This window comes from Peromyscus californicus, unplaced genomic scaffold (genome assembly GCF_007827085.1).
Source record: "Peromyscus californicus insignis strain IS unplaced genomic scaffold, ASM782708v3 Scaffold_20__1_contigs__length_68692818, whole genome shotgun sequence".
NCBI classification, from domain to species: domain Eukaryota; kingdom Metazoa; phylum Chordata; class Mammalia; order Rodentia; family Cricetidae; genus Peromyscus; species Peromyscus californicus.
The window spans coordinates 40,881,580-40,907,648 of NW_026294503.1; the positions used below are offsets into that span (position 1 = coordinate 40,881,580).

General features: G+C 54.9%; 2 protein-coding genes across 2 annotated transcripts; one reads left to right on the top strand and one right to left on the bottom strand.

Annotated features, from left to right (window-relative positions):
- Positions 1-5,695: 5,695 nt before the first annotated feature.
- Positions 5,696-14,250, top strand: Mapk15 (mitogen-activated protein kinase 15). The gene is given in 16 exon segments (XM_052748066.1): positions 5,696-8,707; positions 9,971-10,069; positions 10,184-10,213; positions 10,342-10,432; positions 10,926-11,056; positions 11,143-11,262; positions 11,264-11,307; positions 11,473-11,612; positions 12,264-12,321; positions 12,709-12,846; positions 12,947-12,956; positions 12,958-13,053; positions 13,160-13,364; positions 13,470-13,573; positions 13,651-13,779; positions 13,880-14,250. Coding segments are annotated over 16 exon segments (1,650 nt in total). The 5' UTR covers positions 5,696-8,638; the 3' UTR covers positions 14,066-14,250.
- Positions 14,251-16,357: 2,107 nt separating this feature from the next.
- Fam83h (family with sequence similarity 83 member H) lies at positions 16,358-24,489 on the bottom strand. The gene is given in 7 exon segments (XM_052748067.1): positions 16,358-18,351; positions 18,353-19,859; positions 20,063-20,163; positions 20,165-20,188; positions 20,259-20,423; positions 21,233-21,694; positions 24,382-24,489. Coding segments are annotated over 6 exon segments (3,531 nt in total). The 5' UTR covers positions 21,680-21,694; positions 24,382-24,489; the 3' UTR covers positions 16,358-17,064.
- Between the last annotated feature and the right edge of the window lie 1,580 nt (positions 24,490-26,069).

Sequence of the window (26,069 nt, forward strand, 5' to 3'; positions counted from 1 at the left end):
CCTCATCTCACCCGAGTCAGTTGAAACAAAGCTTTTCTCAAAGAGGTGCTTTCTCTGACAGAAAAGAAAGCTTTACTCCTGGATAGTTCTGTTCTGCCCTGGCTGGGCTTTTTCCTCAGACAGTGTTCTGATTCGGCAGCACAACTGCTTCAGACACAGTTCAGCTTTACTGTTTTCCCAGAAAGGTCCTTAGTCTGATAGGAAAGCTTTTCTCAGATTTCTTTTTGCAGCTATGGACCTATCAACCTGGGACTTGCAGGAAAGTGGACAACTGTGCCGTTCCCACCGGCTTTAGCTTTGGTTGTTCATTAGCAATCTTCCCCTGGGTCCTGCACCTTCCTGCCTCAGCTCTGTGCTCCAGGAAGTTTACCACTGCAGGAACCCTAGTATCCCTGAAATGCACTCCAACTCAGAGACGCTGGCCAGTCGCCACTGGGTTTTTGGTCAGAAGTGAGGATACAATGCTAACAGTTTGCATGCTTCAGGGGATCTTTGCATTAGGACAATTAGGAGCACGTTTTCATTCTGAAACACTCAAACAAACTAAACCCTTGATGCTGATGCCTCAGCTGTAACTGAAAAGCTTGGCCTTTTTGCCTTTCCCAGTAAAGTTTCCCGCCCTTTTGGGCTCTCTGTAGCTCTTTACCTACACTCTCCCAAGCGTTTCCCTCAGGGTACTCTGACCCACTGTCTTTTACTAGCTTGAAGAGACAGAGCTTAGGAGAGGTTTTTAGGAACTTGTCCCTGCCTCCTGCATTGCAGGGAGGATTTTTAAAGCTTGAAAGAACTTAGGTTTTGCTGTCTTAAGAGGTTTGTTGTTTTCCCTTTGAGCTAATCACAGGTGGTCCCCATACTAATATCTTCAGGTGATTCTAATTTTTGTCCTTCTGAGAAAGTTAAAGGCTTTAGTTTTTAAGTTTGAGAGCTTTTAAGATTAAATTTTTAGAGAGATTTCCCCCCAATTTTTCCAAGAAAAGCTTTTAGTTTAAGAGAAAGATTTTTTCCCAAGAGAGAAAGACCAACTTTTCCCCAAACGTCCCAACTTTAAACTTTGGCTTTTTACACCCCCATTTTTGCCTCAGGGAGAAATCACTTTCTCCTGCTGCTTGGACTTAGCATTTCAGCTGTCCCCAGGTCAGAAAGCTTCCATAGGAAACTTTTTCTTCCCCATAAGCTCAGAGAAGAGCTTTTTTACTACCCGTAAAGCCCAAAGAAAGATTTTTTTCCCCCAGTTTGCGTTCATAGCCCCCAAAGTTAGAAAATTGAGTTTTTCTGTCTAGTTGACTTACTTATTTTTTCCTACACATTCTTACACTTCTAAGTTTTTCCTACACTATTTTACTACCCTATGCCTTATACTTATTTTTCACAGATAGAAATTGAGAAAGCGATACAAGATAGAAAATTTTGACAGAAGAGAATTTCGCTGCAGCATCGGACATCCTTCCAGTCCGCTTTCCTTTTCTCTCGAGGATAAAACCCCTGCCTCTCAATAATATATATAAAAAATATATATTTTTCATAACACCGGCATGCCTTTCCACTGGCAGGGCTGACTCAGCACTTTCGCCAAAAACTCTGTAATAAAACTATTATTTTCCTTTATCTTTAGTCCCTATTACTTTGTCTTTAGTCCCTGTTCATTTGTCTTTAGTCCCCCCTTTTTTTCTTTAGTCCCTTTTTTTTTCTTTTTTCTTTAGTCCCTGTTCATGGCGCCATTCTGTGGGGCGTTTACCCAACCACCCCCACAGTTCCCCAGAGTTTTCTTGAGTGCGAGCAGCAGGAAATATTAGATAGAAGGATTTATTGCAGAGAATATCGAGGAGATAAACAGATAGAAAATAAAGGATAGCCTCGAGAGGGCCTGGAACCTTTTCCAACGGCCCGACTGTCTCTGCCCCAGGGTATTTATAGAGACGCCAAGGGGTGGAGCAAAAGACCTCCTCCCCCAGCACAGCCAAGTGCAGACCATCCCAGACACCTGCACTCAGGCCCGTGGTCTAATCATCCTCTATGCGGACCTGCTGGGTAAACCCACGAGGAACCCGAGAACGGGCTCCCACAAAAAATTGAACAGAATTCTGCACAATGTGGACACAGGAATAGCCATGAAACACACGGGGATTTGTATATTAGGAAAGTGGCAAATGAAGACCAGATAAAATAAGCCTGTGTTCACTACACGGGCAAAAGAAGACAAGGCTGGCCAGGCGGTGGTGGCGCACGTCTTTAATCCCAGCACTCGGGAGGCAGAGGCAGGTGGATCTCTGTGAGTTCGAGGTCAGCTTGGACTACAGAGTGAGTTCCAGGAAAGGCGCAAAGCTACACAGAGAAACCCTGTCTCAAAAAAAAAAAAAAAAAAAAAAAAAAAAAAGACAAGGCTGATTCCACATACTCCTGGGTACCTGGGGAAATTCAGGTTTTCACACATTGTTGCTCAGATGTAAAATGACAAAGTTACTTAAGAAATTGTTGTCTAAGTCCTGAAGTGGTGGTGCACATCTTTAATCCCAGCACTCAGGAGGCAGAGGCAGGTGGATCTCTGTGAGTTCAAGGCTAGCCTGGTCTACAAAGCAAGTTCCTGGACAGCTTGCAAGGCTGTTGCACAGAGCAACCCTGTCTCAAAAAACCAAACAAAAGAAAGAAAGAAAGAAAAAAGAAAAGAAAGAAAGGAAGGAAGAAAGAAAGAAAGAAAGAAAAGAAAAGAAGTTGTTTTCTAGTGTTTTGTTGTTGTTTAAATTTTATTTTTATGTGAATGGGTATTTTGCCTGCATATATGCCTATATACCATGTGTATGAGGGGTATGAGGGGTGCCCAAGTAAGCCAGAAGAGAGTGTCAGATCCCTTGGAACCGGAGTTGCAGATGGTTGTGAGCCACCATGTGGGTGCTGGGAATTGAACCTGTGTCCTCTGGAAGAGCAGCCAGTGCTCTTAACTGCTGAGCCATCTTTCCAGCCCCCAGTTGTCTAGTTTTTAATGAAACTAAGCACTCATTCACTTGACTACATTTTAATTCTAAGTACTTATGTGAGAATAATGAAAGTGGATTATTTGTCGAAGGGGAAATACAGTATCGGTAGCATGTTAATTCATAAAAGAACCAATGATAAACTGCCTCCAGTGTCCAGAACTCATACCATTGTCAATGTTGAAAAGGGATAAATTACTGATGCATAACATGAATGAATCTCAGGAAACAGGTTGAGTGAATTAGTTGTTACATGGAAGAGCACTTCGTGGGCATGTCCTGTCCAAGTATGTATGGGTGCATATGTTTTGAGGTGTGCACGCATGTGGAGACCCGAAGACAACCTCCGGTGCTGTCTTCAGACATTGTCTCCTTTTTTTTTTCTTGTCTCGTGAGTCTAGCCTAGAAATGGCTAAGTAGGCTAGGGTTGCTCCCACCTGTCTCCACCTCCCCAGGGCTGGGACTGCATGTACACATTGCCACCCGGGGATGGGACGATGACGTAGGTCCCGAGGCTTGAACGCAGGCCCTCACGCTTGCAAGCCAGTGCTTTACTGACCGAGCCATCTCCCGACTCCAAAGAGAATTATTCTATGAAGGTTAGAAAGTAGAGTATTCCACACGGTACAATGTAGAAAATAATGTCTGCCTCGGGCTGGAGAGATGGCTCAGCGGTTAAGAGCACCGGCTGCTCTTCCAGAGGTCCTGAGTTCAAGTCCCAGCACCTACATGGTGGTTCACAACCATCTGTAATGAGATCTGGCGCCCTCTTCTGGCATAAAGGCATCCATGCAGCTAGAATACCTACGTAAAATAAATAAATAAGGGGGAGGGAACAGGAAAAAGGAAGGAGGAGAAACTGCAGGATGTAAAATAAATGAAAAAAATTAATAAAAAAATTAAAAAAAATCTTAAGAAGATACCTTTATGGCTGGGCAGTGGTGGCACATGCCTTTAATCCCAGCACTTGGGAGGCAGAGGCAGGCGGATCTCTGTGAGTTCGAGGCCAGCCTGGTCTACAGAGTGAGTTCCAGGAAAAGCGCAAAGCTACACAGAGAAACCCTGTCTCGAAAAACCAAAAGAAAAAAAAGAAAGAAAAAAGAAAATAATGTTTGTCTCTTGGGGAATGAAGGCACCAATTTAATAGGAAGAGGCATAGGCTCACTTCCTGCAGGTGATGGCATTTGATACCTCGAATGAGGTTGCATTACGTGGATGCTAGAACTCAGTGCATGAACACATCCTTTACGTGCTGTTTGGCTAATTTTGCTTCAAAGTAGCTCATAAGCATCGAAATCATGTCATCCTTCTCACACATGGAGAGTTCTGCAGATGCCTGCAGAATGTTTTGAAGTAAATCACAGTATAAGCCAACAACAGTTGTTCAGGAAAACAGACAGACATGTGAAAACACACGGAATGAACAGGCGTGATGCTAACACGGGACAAGATGGCAGCTTGTGCAACACTTTCCCTCAAAAGTCGTTTAACTCTGAGATATGTTTGAATTTTAAGAATTATTTAAATTTTATTTATGTGTATCTGTGTGTGCATGTGCACATGTATGTGTGGGTCCCACGGAGGCCAGAAGAGTGTGTCAGACCCACGGAGCTGGAGTTTCGGGTGGTTGTGAGGTACCCGATGTGGGTGCTGAGAACCTAACTCAGGTTCTAAGGGAGAGCAATTCATGTTCTTAACTACCGAGCTACCTCTCCAACCCTATATATATATGAACTTGGAAAACATCATCCACAAATTGAAGAAGGAGCCAAATCTACTCTCAATTGTTTTGTTTTTCGAGGCCAGAGAAATGGATCAGTAGTTAAAGAGCACTTGCTGCTCTGATAGAAGACCCAAGTGATGATGCATGATCATCTGTAATTTTAGTTCCAGTGACTCTAGTGCCCCACTTCACCCACCCTTCGCGGGTACCAGGAACACATGCAGTACACATATAAACATACAGGCAAAACACTCACACACATAAAATAGAATAAAATAAAATAAAATAAAAACAAATGTTAAAAAAAACAATAACAATGACAAATTCATCAGTGTCTCTCTATTTAGTCCTGGCTGTCCTGGAACTCACTGTGTAGAGCAGCCTGGATTCAAATTCACAGAGATTCTCCTGCCTCTGTCTTCCCAGTGCTGAGATTAAAGGCATTTGCCACCACACAAGAAAAAAAAATCTCTTTTTTTAAAGTTCCCATATTTTAAGTAAAGAAACTAGCATTGTTACTTTAGAAATATCGGCCCCCCTCTGCAATTTTCTCTGAATGCATTGTTTCCTGTATTCCATCTAACAAACTTGGAGACCCCAGTACAACCATGCTCTCTCTCTCCCCGCCCCCCCTCTCTCTAGTAGTAGAATTTTTGGTTGTGTGTGTGTGTGTGTGTGTGTGTTCATGTCTGTGCAGGAGCATATGTGTCCACTGCCTATACAGGTGTGTCTGCATGTATGTGAAAACCAGAGGTCGGGCTGGAGAGATGGCTCAGAGGTTAAGAGCACTGACTGCTCTTCCAGAGGTCCTGAGTTCAATTCCCAGCAGCCATATGGTGGCTCACAACCATCTACAATGAGATCTGATGCCCTCTTCTGGTGTGCAGACATACATGCAAAGAGAACATTGTATACATAATAAATGAATCTTTAAAAAAAAAAAAAAAAAAAAAAAAAAAAAAAAAAAAAGAAAAAAAAAAAAAAAAAAAAACCAGAGGTCAATGCTGATGTTGTTTCTTAAGAGACCTCCACTTGGTTTTTTCAGACAAGGTCTCTCACTGGGACCTGGAGCTTAATTAGGCGAGGCAGGCTAGCCAGCATGCTCCAGGGATCCTCCTATCTCAGGCTACAGGCAGTGGGATTGCAAACCCACACCACCACGCCCAGCTTTTTATGTGGTGTCAGGGATTGAACTCAGGTCCTTTGGTCCTCAGGCCTACACAGTTAGTAAAGCACTATGTGAGATTTTCCTCCAAACACTGGGCAATAATAATGAATCAAAACTCTTTCATCATTGTGTGCGTCCGGTTTTGGCTTAAGTCCAAAGAGAAACTGGCCTTGAACAGAAATTCTTTGCAGCTAACAGATTTTAAACTAAAACATTTCACACTTGAAGTTATCTGTAAATCTCTTTTAGATTCCAGCTCCAAGTTACACTTCGTGCTACTAAACACGTTTTACAGAAACTGCAAGCTTGGCCATTTCAGACAAATGGGAGGTTGACGTAGCAAAGACAGTTCCCAGTTATTTTGAAATAGGTCAGGGTTGTCTTTAGGTCATCATTAACCAGGATCTGCCTGCCTGCCTGCCGGGTAGAATTACACTCCTTTTAATGTGGGAATAGATCCTAATGGGCAGTCTTGGTGAACAAATCTTAACTAAAATGTACCCTCAGTAACCCTAGACTCTAAGAGTACTAGAATACAGCTCTACTTTCTTTCTAGACAGGGTTTCTCTAAGTAGCCCTGGCTGTCCTGGAACTATGTAGACCAGGATGGCCTCTAACCCAGAGATTTTCCTACCTCTGCCTCCCAAGTGCTGGGATTAAGAGTATGCCACCACCGCCCAGCCTAACCTCTATGTTTATCTTTCTGTAGTTCCTAAGAAGTCTGGTTAGTACACTACTTATCTTCTTGTCATATTGGGGGCAGTGCTCCTTAGCTAAATTCTACTTCTGTGTAATAATATTTCCTAGGCACGCTTATTGAAAAATCCTTTATAACATCAGTTTATTACTTCCAGCTTTTCCTTCATCACAACCACTTTACCTACTGAGGTATCTATCTCTCTAGCCCCGGGAGCGGCATTTATTACTCCCCAGGATGCAGGGGAGGAGCACACTGTCCCTGCCAGGGGTCAGTGGTTATGGCAGACATCCCAGCAATTGTGTGGTCAGACCTCACAGTGCCACCTGATAGTCATTATACTTTGGCCACTAGCTGCCACAGGCCCGGCTTGTCTGCTCTCATTGTTGATGGCAGGTATTCAATGAGTCAAGGCAGAAAGGACAGGAAAATCTGAAAAACTCTTTTTGTTATACTTTTTAAAAATTTTTGTGTTTTGCCTGCATGTAGGTTTGTGTTGAGGGTGCTGGGACTGGAGTTACAGACAGTTGTGAGCCACCATGTAGGTGCGGGGAATTGAACCCAGATCCTGTGGAAGAGCAGCTGAATATTCTTAACCACTGAGCCATCTCTCCAGCCCCAAGATTCTCTCTTAAAAGCTGTAGCACAGGGTAATTTAACTACCCAGTCCAGTAAATAAATGATGACAACGATGGTTTCTTTTGTAAGTTTGAGGTTTTAAATTTTTTTAGCAATTCACTTTCACTGTATTTCACACAATTATTGATCTACACCAGATTAAAATCTTGCTAAACATGTTGGTCCCTAGGCATTGTTGGCAATCTGACCGTGAATGGGAGAGCTCAGAGCTCTGCCTGATTCTCTGCTGTTCCCCAAGTGGCACTCTAGTCCTATAACTCCAGGGTCACCTGGTCCCTCCAATGTCTAAGATCTCTAAAATACACAAATTAGCTGGTATACACGTAAGCTCACACACGGTTCCTGCCCTTACTCTATGCACCACTCAGATGGGCTCTGCTTATGTGACCCTGAGCCATGCTGGAAACAGTCCTTCATTGTAAGTGCCTGGGGCGGGCCAGGCCTCCCCAGAGCGTCTGGTGGAAACAAGAGCCCTGGAAGTAGGTGACTGGGAGGTGGGTGAAGCATCCGAACCACTCTCCTCGTGGATGCTGGGGGCCCTGGTGGTCACCTGCCTTCGGGGATGAGGTTCCTGGGTGTCACCCAGTTTCCTTAAGGAAACGGAGGCATAGGAGCCTGGGAGAGGCGTAATCGGCATCTTCCAGTTTTTGTTTTGTTGGGGTACTGGGAATGGAACTCTGGGCTTCCTGCAGTAAGCAGGAAGGTAAGCACTCTGCCACTGAGCCACACACCCGGCATTCTGAGACTCTCTGGCCAGCCCAGGCCTGCCACCCTCCCCACATCCGAACAAGGACTCCAGCAGCCTGGATCCACTTCCATGCAGTATTCCCTGCGCTTGTTGTGTGGTGTCACAAGCCCAGCATAATCGCGACCTCCTGGCCTCTTGCAACCTCCTCCCTCACATCAGTCCGCCCAGTGCTTTGGTCCTCTGGGTGGCCCATACCTTTGCTCTCCATCCAACTTCCCTGGCAAGCAGGCCTGGAGCCTCAAACACGTCGGGTTCACTCCCACTTGGCGCCTTTCCCGGTCACCAGCTCTAGTGCTCTTCTACCAGGGTCCAGGGCACCCGCCACGCCCTGACCTCGCCGACTTTTCATCCACTGTTGCATCCAACAGCCTCGCTCCTGAGAGAGCCCGCCTCTGAATCCCCGACGTTCAGCTCCCCCTGAACCCTAAGACGTGCCCAACCCAGGGGTTGGCAGCGTTGCAATGCCGCTGTGCCCAGCACATTCAGGGATAGCCTCCACACCCCAACCCCCCACCCCGCGAGCAGCACTGACCAGGGGACCCAAGCAGACAGGTGGGGCTGACTGCAGACCCCGCCCATTGGCGCAGGCGCAAGGGTGGCGCATCGCGGCCGCCGGTTCCCAAGCCAACGGATCAACAGGTCCAGCTCCGAGGAGGAGTCTGTGGACACTAGGAACCTGCGCCTGCCTCTCGTCATGTGTGCTGCCGAGGTGGACCGCCACGTAGCCCAGAGATACCTGATCAAGCGGAGGCTTGGGAAGGGGGTGAGTTCAGGGACGCCCCGTCATCCGAGGAGCACTGCAATCCCTGGGGGCCCGGTCAGCCCCCCAAGATCTAGTTCTTCCGACACTGGATGCTGGCTCCTGGGCTCGCGTCTTGCTTCCTCCGAGGCTCCTATACTCCATAAGGAAAACTGGGCAGCACTCAGGGACCTCGCCCTGGAAGGCAGGTGACTGCCAGGACCCCCACGTTGCAGGAGGAGTCGCATTGGTGCTCCAGGTTGCAGGAGGAGTGGCATTGATGCTCCACCCACACACCCCTACCTTTTTGAGTTCTCATAGGTTGTTCTGGGGAAGCCCGGCCCATTTCAGCTTCTGAGGGTGAAGGGCTGCTCCCAGCATGGCTCAGGAGCACACAAACCAGGCTCAGGAAGTCTGAGTAAGGGGGTTCACAGAATGAGAGCAGGAACTGTGTGTGAGTTCAGGTGTATTCGTGATTGTAATTGGGTCTGAGCATATGGGGCTGTATGTGTGAATGTGTGTGGTTCTGTGTACATTGGAGGGGAGCAAGCAAACAGCCATCGCAAAGGCCCTGAAGCAAAAGCCCTGCTTGGCTCTTGGAGACACGCTACATTTCTGTGCATGGAACCAGGAGGAGATGGGATAGGATGGTAGTGATGGGTCCCATTGTGTGGAAGGGATCTAGGGCACCTTCAAGACTTTGGCTTTTATTTTAATTGACGAGCTGGAGCAGCTGTTTGGAACGGTCATTTTACAAAGCTCACCCTGTCGACTCTGGTGAGGCTTGGTGGTGGTGATGGGTTGGGAATGGCAGAGAGAGTAGATGGCCAACCCACAAGAGATGCCGGAAGCATGGGCCAGGGCACAGCAGAGATGGAAGTCATCAGGCCCTGGATACATTCTGAAGGTCAAGTCAATAGGATTTGCTAAGCAGATGGCATGGGGGGGGGTGTAGAGAGAGTCAGAATGTGCTGGAGGGGCCAAAGGTCATTCCAGAGACAGCCAGCTTCAGGTCCTGCTCAGTAGTACCTGCTTGTGGCTTCATGTCCTGGTAGGGACCTCTCCAGTCTCACCCTTTTCCCCCTGTCCAGAAGATGCTGCCACTTCAGGACTTGCCACACTCTGACCCCTCCCAGGATTTAGAGCTGGATAGGACAGCCTGGCTGGCTGGCTGGCTGGCTGGTGTGTGTGTGTGTGTGTGTGTGTGTGTGTGTGTGTGGGTGGGTGGGTGGGTGTAGCAGGACATCCACCCCTGTGTTCAGCAAGCTGACCCTGTGTTTCCCCCAGGCCTATGGCATTGTGTGGAAGGCAGTGGATCGGAAGACTGGTGATGTAGTGGCCATCAAGAAAATCTTTGATGCTTTTAGGGACCAGACAGATGCTCAGGTCAGTGAGCAGTGAGGGAGTATGAGGAGCTATGGGGAGCTGTGGGAGGGGCCCGTCACAGCAGGGTTCCTGGCGTTTCTGGGTCAACCTGCTGCGTATTTCTGTTTCTTACAGAGAACCTTCAGGGAAGTCATGCTTCTCCAGGTAAGGGGCCCAGGCCACCCGGCCACATCCCTTCCCTGGGTGCAGGTCCCCACAGACAAGGGAGAAGCTGGCCCCACTGACCCAGAGCACAGTCTTGGCTTCGCAGCAGCAACAGTCTGTCTTCCCAGGAGTTTGGGAACCACCCCAACATCATCCGCCTACTTGATGTGATCCCAGCACAGAATGACAGGGATATTTACCTGGTGTTTGAGTCCATGGGTGAGTGAGGCCTTGGCCAGACCCCAGCCCTACTTAAGTGACCTGGCTCCCTTCTTCTGTCCCTCTGATGCCTGGCCCATACTGTACCTGTCACTCTCATCTGTCCCCTGAACCTGAGCACAAAGCTGGTGAGGTCTGACCTTCCAAGATTGGCAGTGACCCCTCTCCCCTTACCCTGCCTGCCCTGGCCTGGTGGTGACGCCCCCATTTCGTCCCTTCTGCACGGGATTCTTGCTTTGCCCTCCCTCACTTGCGATGTTCTCCTTTTTTCCCCCACTCAGTTTGTAAAACAAGAGCATGAAATAGGATGAAAATAATTCCATAGGCCGTTCTGGCTGTATTGACAGTGAAGACAGATTTGATGGCCGGGTAGCCAGGCAGAGAGAGCCCAGGATGGGCTGAGGGCTGGTGCAGGCTCAAAGTGGTACAGACCTGCACTCTTCACCCTCCAGACTGACCTGCGTCTCCTTCCCCGGCTCCTGCCCCTTCCCAGACACCGACCTGAATGCAGTCATCCAGAAGGGCAAACTCCTGGAGGACATCCACAAGCGTTGCATCTTTTACCAGCTCCTGAGGGCCACCAAGTTTATCCACTCAGGGCGTGTCATCCACCGGGACCAGAAGGTTGGGTCCACACCGTGCCCACAGGTCCCTTGGCTCCACTGTGCACCTGGCCCACTGGGTCTCAAGCAGCCCATTCCTCTCTCCAGCCAGCCAACGTTCTGCTGGATGCTGCTTGCCGGGTGAAACTCTGTGACTTTGGCCTGGCGCGCTCCCTGAGTGACCTCCCTGAGGGGCCTGAGGGCCAGGCCCTGACAGAGTATGTGGCCCACACGCTGGTACCGAGCTCCAGAGGTTCTTCTGTCCTCCCGATGGTAACCGCTGGAGACCCAATCTCCCTCCTCCCTTCAGGTCTCATAGGGTACCCTGTATCCTGGTCCTGCCTGGGCCCACCTGAATACTGACTGCCCCTATCCCTGCACTCCTGTTCTGCCTCCGTCTCTGCTCCCTGCCCTTGCACATCCCCCTTCCTGCTCCAGGTACACCCCTGGGGTGGACATGTGGAGCCTGGGTTGCATATTAGGAGAGATGCTTCGGGGGCAGCCACTGTTTCCCGGCACATCGACTTTCCACCAGCTGGAACTGATCCTGGAGACCATTCCGTTGCCCTCCATGGAGGGTGAGCCTGTACACAGTGAGGTCCCAACCTCGGCAGCCTGTCCCCCTAGGCATAGGATAATGAAAGTCAGAGGGCACAGCTGTGGAGATGCTGTACCACATGTGGTACAGCTCCCCAGTACCGTGTACATGAGAGAGTCACTTGACCCAGGGAAACTGGAAAGGGCCCTGTGGAGGGAGGGCCGGGGTGCAGCTGCTGGGGACTGGTGCAGAGAGACAGACTTGGCCACAGGGACAGTGCAAGCCAAACACTGACAGGAAGGGGCTGATTGGGCAGAGTCAGGAGAACAAGAGTGAAGTGTCCGTACTGCTTGCTGAGATCAGCGGTTGTGGAGAGGGGCATGGCAAGAGGGAGACACCTTTGAAGGCCCCGGAGGGTGCCCCCCCCCCCAGCAAGTTCCTGCCTTTTGGGTTGGTGTGACCCATAGCATCCTCTATGTGAGCATGCTGAGAGTATGTGCTTTCCGGGTAAGGCACAGCTCTGAGCACTCACCTGGACCAGATGGCTGACTTTTAGGGGTTTGAGCCCTTCTAGACCACAGACTCTGTGAGAGGCTATTTATTATCTATGTGGCCAGAAGGGTTGGCTGCCCCCCTCCCCCACCCCTGCCCAGCCTGCCTGCTTCATACCTCTGTTTCCACCCACTCACAGAGCTCCAGGCCCTTGGCTCAGACTACAGTGCTTTGATTCTGCAGAACCTTGGGTCCAAGTGAGTGAATCCCTTAGGTGCGGGGAAGGGGTGGCAGGTCGCAGGAGGGGGCCGCCATCTTGCAGCTGGCACAGGAGCCAGTTTGTAGCGGTGCAGAGCTCAGTCCCATACTCTTAGAGCTTAGTTACGGGGGGGGGGGGGGGGGGGCGATCCAGGAGACTGGCAAGAAAAAGAGAAAAGAAAAACAAGACCCATCCCCCAGAAATGAGAACACCCAGCCTTAGAAAAGGGGAGAGCGTCCCACTGAGCGGGGATGAGGGAATGGAGAGGTGACCACCTCCGGAAGGGGACGCGAAGAGTGGGATTTACACAAGCAGAGGTCAGGCCACAGACAGAAGGTGCCACGGGTGGGGCCCTAGAGAGGAGACGACAGGCAGCTGCCCGCAGGCCACGGCAGACGCTGGACGCCCTCCTGCCGCCAGACACCCCCCCAGAAGCCCTGGACCTCCTCAAGCGACTCTTGGCGTTTGCTCCGGACAAGAGGCTTAGCGCTGAGCAGGCGCTGCAACACCCCTACGTGCAGAGGTGAGACTCGGAGTGAAGGGCAGGGGTGGGAGCCCGAGTGGCTTGCTCTCCTGCAACTTGTGTCTCCGTCACTCCTGCATCCGTCTTCCTGGCCCCGCAGATTCCATTGCCCCCGACCGCGAGTGGACACGGGGATCCGACGTGCGGCTCCCGGTGCACGAAAGAGACCAGCTCTCTGCACCAGAGTATCGCAACCGCCTGTACCAGGTGCCGGGACTCCCATCGCCCGCTTTCCGCGGGCACCCTCGAAGCCTCTTGTCGCAGCGACCTCAGTGCCGTCCGGCCCCCTCTGAGCCCCCCTCCAATCCCGCAGATGATCCTGGAGCGGAGGGGGAACAGCCGCAGCCCTGGAGAGGAAGGCCTGCGGGGTGCGGCCTCGCGGCCAGAGCTCAGGGTGTCCCCCGCCCGGGCTCAATCGCTCAAGCCCGGAGTCCTCCCCCAGGTCCCCGCGGAGACGCCTGCGCGGAAACGCGGACCCAGACCTCAGAGTAGCCCTGGTCATAACCCTGAGCACGTGGGTGAGCTTTGCCTGTCTCCTACGCACCCCTGGGCCCCTTCTCTGTAGGGCCACCAACGCGCGCAGCGGGGACCTAACTCCGGGGGTTGCTCTTATGACCCCACAGAAGTTCCCAGGCAGAGCTCAGACCCCCTCTTCCAACTTCCGCCGCCAAGCAGGGGGGAAAGGCCACCAGGGGCCACAGCGGAGCCACCCTCGGCACCCTCAGGGGTAAGTCGAGGTTTGGGTGGGCACGGAAGAGCCTCTTGCAGTACCTTTCCGTGACCCCGTTGGCGCACCCCTTCCAGGTGAAGACAAACCATAGGGTGGTGGCGCCCTCCCTGACTTCACAGGCCGCGGCTCAGGCGGCCAATCAGGCCCTGATCCGCAGTGACCCGGCCCGGGGCGGTGGGCCGAGGGCGGCCGGCGCGCGACGGGTGAGCCCGGCCCTTCCCAGCTCCCTCCAGTGCGGTTCGTACCCCCCAGAGCCCTGCTCCACTCCTCTCCCTCCTGAACAAGACCCTCGCCTGCGTGCAGGTCCCTTCCCGCCTGCCCCGGGAGGCCCCGGAACCCCGACCCGGCCGAAGGATGTTTGGCACCTCGGCCTCGCAGGGGGCCCAGGGCGCAGCCAGAGCTGCGCTTGGCGGCTACTCCCAGGCCTATGGGACCGTGTGCCGCTCGGCGCTGGGCCGCCTGCCCCTGCTCCCCGGACCGCGTGCGTGAGCCGCCCACCCGCCTCCTCGCGGCAACCTGGCGCTGTTCCCCAGCCCCCAGCGCATCTCCCTCCTTTGTCCATATGCATTCGAGTTCCGGGAGGGTTCCCTGAGCCTCTCTCCCCTAAGGGGGAGTAGATGGCGGTTTCCACTCCACCCCCAACAATTTCTTCCAATAAAGCCATATTTTTGCCAGCCCAGCTAAGCCATCTTTTCACCCACTACCATCCGAGGGCTCCCTTCCTAGGTCCCAAACCTTTCCTGAAGCCCACTCTTCCCGAGTGCTCCATATCTGAATCCTGTGCTCAGCACACAGTTGAAGGGCCACGTCTGCTCTCTCAGAGGCTTCTGCCCCACTCAGCCTAGTCCTCTGGGACAAGGACTGTGGACCCATTCCCCACCCGTGCGCAGGTTACCAATGACTGCTTAAGACCCGAGCCACAAAGAAAAGGGGAGACGTGGGCAGTACTTCTCTGGGCCCGAGGCTCTTGCTACCCTTTTGTCGGTGACTGCCACCTGCGCTCGAACCACACAGTGACACTCCTGGTTTGTCTCCAGGTCTTGATAAAAGGGCAGGAAGACACCCTGAAGATCTCGTGCGGGGGGGGGGGGCACTACTGTGCAAAAGGCTTGGTCTGAGTTCAGACCAGACTTGTGTAGGCACTCAAGTATTCCACACCACCTGGCTAGGGGAGCTGTCTAAACCTGCTGGCCGCAGCGGGGCCGATGACAGCAGGGACCAGGCACGGGTGAGGGGAAGCTGGGCAGAGCTGGAGCCTACATAGCAGCGATACTGGGTGAAATGAGACAGAGTCAGGAAGCAAATAACCGGGTATGGGCGAGGGTGGGTATGATTCCAACATGGCGGAGAGCCAGCCGGAACTCGAGCCAAAAGGTTTTGTCTCCTGAGGTGGCCGACTGCCAATGTGGTCAGTGCGCAGTTTCAAGAGTCTGAGGCATAGCTCCAAGTTGCTGAGCAACAGAACAAAGGAGTCTGTGAGAGCCAACACCAGAAACCAGTGTGCCTGCAAGGCCAAGAACTGGCTGTCGGGGCAGAAGGGTTCAGGGGGGACAGGAGCTGCAAGCTGAAGGCTGAGAAGTGTCTTCTGGGCTTCAAGACTGGGAGACCCAGATGAGTGCCCCCATGAATGGCCCAGAGCACCAGCGGTTTGCAGGGGCATGGGGTGCGCAGGGATGGGAGAGGCCTTTGTACAGGCATGGAGGAATAAGAGTTCCCCACTGGGACTCATGGCTCTCCAAAAAGGAAACTAGGAGGGTCACAGGATTAAAAATTGGACAGTTACACCTATTGGGGGACATGCTGGTTTGGTTTTGTTTTGTTTTTGCATAGGATCTCACTGTGTAGCCCTGGCTGGCCTGGAACTCGCTGTTCTAGGCTGCCCCAGAACTTCGAGACCAGCTTACCTCTGCCTCCCCAGCACTGGGGCTATTTTGGAGTTTGGGTGTTGTGTTTACTGTTAATGTAAGAGGACAAGGCACTGCTTCAGGGAACGTCCTTCTCAGAAAGGTGCTCAGGGTGCAGCCAGGGGTCTCAGGGGGCCGGCCCCAGGAAGGACTAGCAGCCTCCACTTTTCCATTGCGGAGCTCAACAGGTCTGAGCGTGAGCAGTGACGCACGCACGCACGCACGCACGCACGGGACGCCAGACCGTGCGCCCTAAGACGAGCTAAGCAGCGAGCACGTCAAGACCAGGAGACACTCCAACTCATCCAGTTCCCAGGGGACACGTGCGCCTGGCCAGGAACCTGGGGGGTTTTGACAGTGAAGTGTTGCAGTGGGATCTGGTCACTGCCCAAGCCCCAGTGTCCTCCCTTCTCCAGCTGCTGGAGTCAGAAGGAACTACTTAGTGGCTTTGTTTTCACATCTTCGCCCTCTTGGGACTTCCCACCACGAGTGCACACGCACGTGCACACGCGCGCACACACGGGTATAAACTATTTGGAAAGAATAGTAGACAGTAGAAACATATTTCTCAATGCCTAACTGTGTGTGTGGAGGAGGGGCGGCTCTCTACGCATTCGGTGTTATTCCAAATCAAAATCCTTGGAGGTAAGAAAAGGTAAAAGTAACCCGGGACCTTGGACAGATTCTTTTTGTTGGTGACAACTAGGAAAGGAGCAAGACTAGGGTGGGGTTGGGGGTGGGGCAGGGTCTGCTGTCCCTTAGTGGTGGCTGGGGCTCAGGCTGTACTACATCTTCTGCCTTTTGCTGAGGCCCAGACACTACAAAGCCTCTTCGCAGACTTTGGCTTAGGAACTTACTGAAGCTGGGGTGGCAGAAAGTCTGTCCAGACTGCTTTATTGTACTGCAAAGTCCAGTGCTCCCCACTCTGGCTCCTCTTCAAGTGCTACCCAGAGACTTGCTGGAGAAGGCAGACGCGACTTAAGGCAGCCGCATAGGTGCTTGGCAACTACCCCCCGGTGGCCTGCCCTGGCTAGCATCCCTGTCACATCCCCACAGCAAGAGGACAGATGCCAAGAAAGTGCTAGGAGGCAGTGAGGAGGCCGAGTGGAGGAGGTGAGGGGATGGAGGGAGGCTGTCTCCAGAGGAAGGCAGTGGACCCAGGAGCTTGTGAGGGAAATGCACACCCTGAGAAAAAGCCCTGAGATAAAAGGTTCTAAGAGGCAACCGAGGCATAAAGTGATGAGTCCTTGAAAAACTGGCGGATAAGGCAGAGATGCGGATCCCTGAGGTGAATTAAGCCCCAAAGTGGACCAGAGCCCAGGAGATGGTGGAGGCTGAGGTGAGGGAGGTGATGAGAAAATGCACTGGGCCGAGGGGCTGAGCTCCTAGCGAGCAGAAACCAAGAGAGAGAGAGGCAGTGCGGCTGTCAGGTGGATTCAAGTGGAGCTCAGTCCAGGTGGTTGTCAGCCAGGTCCCAAATGGCTTTGACACCAGCCTGGCAGTCACCACTCCATCAGTACCAGATGGGTCCCGTGAGTGCTGTATGGCAGTGATGCAGAGTCCTGGCCTCCAAGACCAGAAGACTCATTTTTTGCTTTTGAATGTCCCCAGAATCTTGGGGACAAATTTGCCCATTTTACTGTCCCTGGTGTCCTCATCTGCCTGGTTGTCTCCTGTTCCAGTATTGCCGGCTTCCTCCTTTTTGCAGAAGACCTCGAAGCGACTGTAGACACGCTTCTCTTTGCGCATGCTCTCCATGCGGCGCAGGAGCCGGTCACGCTCCTCTGCGCTGGCGGGCAGTGTGCGGCTGAGCCGGCCTTGGGTCCCTAGGCTGTCTGAGCGGAAGATGGCCGAACACTTGTCCTTGTCGGACATGTCTGGGGCCAAGTCTCCTGCAGCTGTCGGGCGACCTAGCTCAGGACTGCTGTGAGCTGGGCCTGGAGCAGGGACTCCGCGGTGCTTCTGGCCGTGGGCACTGATTTGCTCCAGAATGGCCTTTGTGTCATCTCGCAGGTTGCTGCTGTATAAGGCATTGGCGGTAGCTGAAGTCAGGCGTACCTTGGAGCTTCTCTCGTCTGCAGCAGCCTCTGTGCTGTCACCCCGACCCAGCGAGGGCCGCCGGGGGCTCTCGGGCTGCCCATTTTCCTGGGGAGCCGGCAAGCTGCCCTCATCCTCCCCACGCCGCTCATTCTTGGGGCTCAGCAACTGCCTGAGGCGGAGGGAGCCCTTTCGCAGGACTTCCATGGGGCCGCCAGCCACCTCATCTGTAGGCCCAGTCTTGGAAGACTCCCCAGCGAAGGTGAGACTGCCTCTACGCTCAGGGACAGGGGGCACCGGACTGCCCCTGCGCTCAGGCACTGGGGGCACCGGGCTGCCCCTGCGCTCAGGTAGGGGCACTGGGCTGCCCCTGCGGTCTGGGTAGGCCGAAGTGGGACTCCCCTTCTGCTCAGTCAATCCTGTGGTTGGGCTGCCCCTCCGATTGGGAAACCCAGACGTAGGGCTCCCCTTGCGCTCAGGGTAAGCTGGGGTGGGGCTCCCTTTTGGCTCAGAATAAGGCAACTGGTGCGTTCCTTGCCCTTCTAGTGGAGGGCTATCTCGCCCTTGTGGAGACAAGGAGCGACCCTGGGCGGAGAGGAAGCGTGAAGGCAGGCGGTCTGTGCTGCCCAGTGTGTCGAGCAGCTGCGCAGCGGTCAGCGAAGCTGCTCCTGGGTGTCGCTCTGCCTCCTGATGCAACTGCTGTGCAAAGGAGTCCCGCAGGTCAAGCAAGCAACTCTCAAGGCTGCGGCGCTCAGTTCCCGCTCCTCCGGGCCCTACCACCTCCTCCCGCCAGGACTGGGCCACTACAGCCTTGCTGTGGCTGGCGGCAGTGATGGGACCCCCCTGCGCCCCCAGGGTCCCGGGCAGGGCCCTTGTATTTCTCCAGTAGCTCCGCCACTTTTGCCGAGGCGCTGGAACGAACAGCCTCTCCGCCGGGACCCACAGTTTCACTGACTGTCTGCTCCTTGTGTAGCAGCTGTACTTTTTCTGTGGTGGCTGCTGTGGCCCCACCAGCACCCTCGGCCTGTGAGGCAAAGATGAGTGATGAGCGCAACCTGGAGCTGCGCTGGATGAGCGGGTTCAAGCGGGAGCGGAAGGAGTCCTGCTTAGCCAGGCCTGTCTCTTCCGCGCCCTCTCTCTCTGAGCTGTCGCCACCACCGCTTCCTGAGCCTGGCTTTGGTCCCTTGCCTGGGAAGGGTACAGGAGTGCGGAAGGCGGAGGGGAGCAGGTCCCGGCCTCCAGGAGCCAGCACTTCATCTTCATAGGCCTCAGCTTCCATCGGCAGACCCTCCTCCCCACCATCACCATGGCAGCCGCTCAGGTAGGAAGCAAGGCGCCAGTGACGTAGCCCGGCCCGGCCCTCGGGTCCACCCCTGCGGTCAGGCTCCATCTCTGGAGTGGTGTCCAGGCCTTGTCTCATGGATGCTTGGCACGGAAAACGCTGGCCCAGGTTGGGGCGCGAGGCCCCATTAGGCTCCACACCACGTGGGCCGGTTCCAAAGGCAGGATCCGAGCCGTGGCGTACTTCTCGAGATGCGCTGGATGGCACATATTCCAGCCGCTGGTGTACATCAGCACCGAGTTCTGGAAAGCGGGGCCCAGCACCGAGTGCAAAGTCATCGGGGTCCGCAAAGCCAGGTCGGCCTGCACGAAGCTTCTCGAAGAGGCCCTGCGGGCGCGCGGGTGCAAACTGTGGGTCCCACTGGTAATGCTGCTGCTGGTAGAGCTGGTCACGCTGGAAGTGGCTGGTCTGGAAACGGAAGTCATCACCATGGCTGAGGAATGTCTGTCGCGACACCTGCCGCGCAGCAGCAAAGTTCTCCACGGCTCCACCTCCGTCGGCCGCGGTGTAGCTGTGCCGCTTGAAGGCGTCCATCTCCAAGTGCCGTGCCTGGAAGAAGCCCCGGGGGCCTGCGAGCTCTCCAATAGGTCCGGCCTCAGCCGGACGCGCCAGCGGCCGGAGCCCCGAGTGGGGCTCCAATGCACCTCCAGGCATCCGCTGCAGCTCCTCACGGCGGAAGGCTGACAGGAAGTGGCGGTCAGGGTCTAGGAAAGAGGGGAAGCCCAGGCCTTCTTCCCGGGGCGGTGGGAATAGGAGGTGCGCCCGCTTAGGGAAAGAAAAAGGTGTTGGTGCTCCAACCCCGGGGACGCCCACTAGGGGCCCAGCCCCAGAGTACGGAGCAAGAGCATAGGCATCCATGCGGGCTAGCATCCCAGCTGAGGGCACCAGGGGCTCTGATTGTGCGAACAGGATGCGGAACTCCTCGTCGAAGCTGGAGACCAGCTCTCCCTGGAACACATGAGCCAGGCTGCGGTGGATTTTCTCGAAGGACCACATGAAGCTGTGGGCAGGAGGGAGGGAGTCAGGGAGAGGAAGTAGGGCCACAAAAGGCCAAAGGCATCCGTTGGATAATCAGGGAATTGGGGTCGGTAAGGAACTGGGTTGGTGGGCTGTGGCAAGGAGGACTTTCCGGGAAGGAAGTGGGACCACGGGGAAGGACTCTGTGGGGGAGGGCCGGGGCTGAGGGAAACCCACTGGGCATACCTATAACTTCCGCTCATCACTACAGCACAGTCCACCAGCAAGAACTTCTCCTTCAGATGGCCCTTGAAAGACTTCCCAGTGCGGCAGTAATAGGTCGGCCCCTGCCACTGTGCGCACGCGCAGGAACTGGAAGAGAGGGGAGTCAGGTCTTCACCACGGGTATTTTTCCCTCCACTCCCCTGGCCTGGTCACTCACATCCACGTGGTGCAGGTTGACACGACACTTGTCTGCCATGTCTAGGAAGTGCTGAGCGTTCATTTCATCCAGCAGAATGTAGACCGGGACTCGCCTCGCCGCAGCCTCTAACACCTCACTGAGCAGATCCACATCGGTGAACATGTCCATCACCACGGCCACCACCTGTGAGGTAGGTGCGTATCAGGTCAGCGGGACGGAAGGGTCCTGCCGTTCAGCCTATCTCCAGCTACACTTTCACCCACGCGCTGTGAGATGACCATTAGCCTAACCCCAGGAGAGAGTGGCCATGAACGGGAGGGTGGTAAATGGGACTCCAAGGAGCCTGGAGCAGGGGCAGAGTCTATACTTTTAGGGTGCTTCATTCAGAGGGGAAGTAGCTGCAACTCTGGCCCTGTGTGTTCAGACCCTGAGTTGCTCAGGGCAGGCATCAGAACCTCAGACTTGATGGGGGATGAGGGGTTGTCACAACCGGGAGCAGGGACAGAAGCTAGGTCTGCTACCTTACCTAATCTTCCTGGGTTTTGTGGGAGTGTTTTTGTTTTTTAATACAGGCTAGACTGTTACTATGTAGTCCAGGCTAGCCTCAACCTCCCTAAATGTTAGATTACTGGCACCAGCCAGTCTTCCTGGCTTAACAGCCATTTTTTTTTCTTTTCTTTTTGCTGTTTGCCAGCTGCTTTGGGAGTGGGTTGCTCTCAGCTGGGCAAGGTCTGGAGAGACCAATAGGCCAACGGCCCTAAGTTTCTGGGTACTGGCCTTGATCCTGGGCAAGCAAATGTATAGAGGCCACTAACCAATTCCCAGGTGACAATGGACAAACCCTACAGGGTGACTCTCCTGCTGAGGTCTGGCTGACCAACCTGGGCATCCCCAGTACTGTAATGCTTTTATTCTTCCCACACCCTCCCATTCATGCTACAAGATCCAGCTCAGGCTGCCCTTCACCATCCATCAAGCCCATAATAATGCACCTGCTGGGCAGAGCGGATCATCCTCCGAGCCTCATCTTTGATGCTGGGGCTGTCGGGTGGCGGTGGTTGTACCAGTGTGGTGACCTCTGTGCCTTGGAAGCCAAAGGTCAGGGGCCAGCCCAGGTCCAGCTCAGGCACAGCCTGGTCTGAGTTCACTGGCCAGTAGGTTCCTGAGGAACCATCCATGTCCACATCAGGAGGGCTGCCTTCAGGGGGTTCCCGGGCCACATATTGTGGGGGCTGCAGGTGGCGGCTCACATGTTCCAGCTCCTCAGGGCACAGGAAGTCAGGTGCCCCCTCAGATGCTAAGAAGCGGTTGTAGGCTTCTGGCCCACCCTCAGTCAGCGCATCCACCGCCAGGCGGTAGTATTCTTTGTAGTGGGGTGGCAGGTACCCGGGTGCCAATGGGTTGTCCCCCTGCGAGCTGCTCTGGGAGCGACGGGCCATGTTGGGGCCAGGGGCCTGAAGGGGCGGGAAGATGCATTAACTAGGGTAGTAGGACCCACTTACCTTACCCTCACAAGTAGACACACATAGCCGACGAAGCTGCTAGATCTTGGGGTTTGGCTTATCCCTGGGAGATCTTCCAGGGCCCAACCAAGACAGGCTCAGAAACAGCCCCTGGGGGCAGCCATGGGCCACTGGTACTCAGTCCTAAATCCCCTTCCTGGGGCTGAGACCTTGTTCTCATCAGGGTCTCAGGGACTGCCAGTGTTTGCCCCATTCCAGACAGGGAAGAGGCCCCGCCTACCCTTCCTTCAGGGTCAGTAGATTCACGGCCCATTTCCTTTGTGGATCCCTTTTCCTACAATAAGTTGTTGGTTAAGACACAAATGCAGTCCAGTAATGAGACTATCCCCCTCCCCCCGCCCCCTTTGTTCCTTAAGACATTAGTCTCCTTGGCTCCTTGGCACTGTCTCCACTGCCTGAAGATCCTGGGCAGTGCTCTGGCCTGTTACCTTTCTGTACGCAGCTGGGAGGGGCGGCAAGACACCGTACCTGGCCCAAGGTGAGCATGGCAGAGCGGAGACTGACTCATCCAGGGCTGATGGCCTCAAACCCCACCCACACCTCTTCCCTCAGTCCACACCTGTGCGTTCCCACAGCCCCTTCCCCCATCCTCAATTCTCAACCTCTCGAAATAAAAACTTCACCCTTTGCTACCGACCCATCTCGGCTACAGCCTCTCTGGGCCACAGTTCCGTGGGGCCGGCCCCTCCCTTGCAGGGTCTCTACACCCTCCCAGACCCACCCACCGTGATGGCAAGAGAGACATTCCCAAGACCCCGGATCAACACCCTCTCCTCGGTACACTAAAAATGAAGGTCGGTGCCCCATTACCACGGGTGCTCCAGAACCAATGCTCTTGCTCTCCAGTGGCTGGGGCGGAGAGGGGTGGCAGGAACTTAGGCTTGAGGAAAGCATTAGCAGTAACAACCAAACACCTAGAAACCTGCACCTCTGGCCCTGGAAGTTGCCTTAGGGCAGGCTCACCCCATTGCCCACTGCTCCTTGGGTTTGGAAGGGCTTGGGACTCTTGCTCTGCCGAGCACACAGGTTCCTGGACTGGGAAAAGTGATTCTGCCCAGGAAGAGGAGTGGGTCAGTGATGGGGACAGCACGGGGCACTAGCTGCTGTCATTAGGGGACACTTGTCTGATGATATTGGGGGTCAGGACTCTGCTGTGTGTGTGTGATCCAGGGAGCTGTAGTGTCTGCCACCCCTAGGGGCATGGTGCAACACATGAACAAGTCTGAATGTGACAGAGTTTGGAGGTGGGGACACTCCTATGTCGACCTGCCCTGAGAAGAGTGCTCTAAATTCCCTTTGGGGCACTGCCCTGACTGTAGGCCGTTGGTTTTTCCTTCCTTCCAGTCTGCAGTGTGGGGTGCGGCACATGGTTCTGGGGAGATCAAGGCAGACCACCTGCTGGCATGTCTGCTTGGGCAGGCCCCATACCTCACTCAGCCTTCCTGGGCAGCATGCTCACACTCCCTGGTGTGCACTCACTGGGGAGGGAGGGGGGAGCACTTCCTGATATAAGGAAGACTGAGACTGAGAACTGATACTGTCCAGCCTGTGGACTTCTGGTGAGGAACCATCAAAGATACTATTGGTTGAGAAGAAGCCCTAGTCCTGAGTGGCCACCGTGGGCCCTGGTCTCACACAGCCGTCACCCACGACCTCAAATGCCCTCAGGTTCTCTCACTGACACACAGTGTCCCCCCCCTTGACTATGGACTGGGCAGTGTCCACTCCTATCAGCAATGGACCCCAACCGCCTGCTCACACAGACATCTGCTCTTCAAGTGGGCCACTGCTTAAGGAGGGCGCCTATCCCACCCAAACCGATGACTCAGCAGGAAGCTCCTGTCGATGACCTCCGACCTGAAGCCACTCTCCAGGCCCTTCACCATTACCAGCACACACACACACACACACACACACACACAAAATGACGGTACCTCCCCTCCTACCTGACAGGAGGTAGTGTTCCCGCATCTAGAAGGGGGATCCCATGGGGAGTACCTTGGGCTACTACTACACGAAGAAGGTGACTGTGGCCAACCAAATGGGGGGGGGGGAGGTGGTAGGGAGACATGAAGCTGAGAGGTGGGAAATGGTGGGATGGGGCGCAAAGACCGGAAGTCGATGAGTTACGGCTTGCGGGCTAGGTACTACAAGGCCCAAGGGTGTTACTGTACCCTAAGAAGTTAGCCGCTACCCAGGCCAGGTGTCTTTATCTGCCTATCCAGTCCAGGGATGTGGGATCAGGAGTTAGGGGACTCCAGTTTTCCCTGCCCTCCACACAAGGATCCAGCCCTGGACACCCCGGTTCATGGCGGCTTGGGGAAGAGGCTCCGGTAAAGGTACAGGTCATGCCCAGCCAACATCTAGGCCGCGAGAACGAGGGTGTGGGTCGCACCCTTCCTTCTGCCTCCTCCTTGCCAGCATACCCCTCGGAAACCCCTCACCCAGTCCCCCGGAGAGCAGTCAGCCTGTCCCCGACCCAGCCCCACGCACGCGCTCACAGCACCGCCCGGCCCGGGGTCCCGAGACCAGACCCAGGTATCGTCGCGCAGGAGGCCCCGGCCTCCCCGTCCAGCGCGCTGCGCCGTGCCCGGCCCGCGCCGGGGAAGGGACCCTACCTGGCCAGGTGAGCGGGGTCTCGGCACAGGGGCAGCAGGAGCCCACCGCCGCCCAGCGGCCTCGCGGTCTGGTCCGTCCGGCAGCCACTCCCCGCCGCCGCCGCGGCCCGCCCGCCCGTTCGGCCTGATTCACGCGCCCGCCCCCGCCCCGCCCGCCCGCGCTCTGCCTCCTGCCTGCCCGGGCAGCACCTGGGCGGGGCGGCCCCACCCCGACGCGCCCGCATTCCTGCGCCCTCCGCCGCCCGGACCCCCGGCTGCGACCCCCGGGGGGGGGGCCCCCAGTCTGGCCTCGCGGGCGCCCCCCAAGCCCACAACCCCGCAACCCCGACCCCGGGAGCGCTCCGGTGACGCCCCAGAACTGCGCGCCCCGGACTCCGGCCGGCTCCACTGAGTACTGCCAAAGCTTCTTCGTTCGGGACCCCGAAACCCCCTGAACCCATTTGCGAGCCGGCAGCTCGAAGCCCCTACTGCCGACCCCTGACCCTCGCCCCGGAAGTTGGGGTGACTCGGAAGTTCCGGCTTAGTCGCTAGGAAACTGGCCAGCCCGACGTGAGGGGCGGAGCTTCTGGGCTCTGTGCGTGGCGAGAGGCAGGTGAGGCAGGTGAGGCCGCAGGCGCGGGGCCCAAGCACCCCGCTCACTCAGTGACCGCCTTCCAGCACACAGACACACCTCTGGTTTCCCCACTGAACCCCCTGCAGGCTATCCTCTCACATGAGACCGACGGCACAGGAACTCCACGGGCTTTCCCACCCATATGCCCAACCACATCGGGGATCCTGCGTGCGCACACACACCCCTGGACCCATGTGACCCCTCAGGCACAAAGGGACCTCGGATGACCCACCAGCAGAAGCCCCACCGCCACACAGAATCCCGCACACCAAGCTCCGCCCCTCATCTCATATAGAGCATCCCGTCCTGAACCAGCAGTGGTCCTGGCACCCACTGATCGCTTCTTCACGCACACCAACCGAAGGCATAGGGGTCCCATTATCACACATGTACATTAAAGCGTCTCTGCACTCTGGATGCCGCAAGTGCTGGGCCCTCTGTAGACAGGGAGCCCCATGTACATATCAACCCCCACACATCACCCATACACCTAAGCGCTTAGTTCCTCCTAGGTCCCTAGTCTGCCCAGTTCTCCTTCTAACCCACTTCCCTACTTAGGCCCTGCCCTGAACTCAGACGTGTGTCCAAGCCAGCTCCCCATCTGCCAGTTCTCCTGCCCCAACTTCTCAGTGTCTGCCACCTGCCTGAATATTCTCTGTAAGACAGCCTTCAGTCACTTTGTGGTCCTATCTTCAGGATAACATTTCATTAACTCCATTTCCAAATGTTCCTGTGGCACCAGCGGGGTGGGAACGTAGGTGTATGGAGTCGGAGACTGCACTACCCGGGCTTCCTATTCATTGGGCCCTGTGAGGGGTTCTAGGATACTGGAAGACCCTAACTCAGGCCGAAGTGGAAAGAAGACTCTTCCTAGGGGAATGAATGGGGGCCAGCCTTGGATACTAGGGGGAAGGGCATTGCTTCCAGAACCAGACAAGGAGAGGGGGTTCGAGGGTGGGGAGGGGTTGGGTTCAGCGGACCATGGGTTGAGGGCAGTTGAAGGTATGTCTGCACAGCCCAGGCTGATCAGCTGGCAGTCCCGTGATTTAGAAACTGGTGCCAGAACGTAGATCTG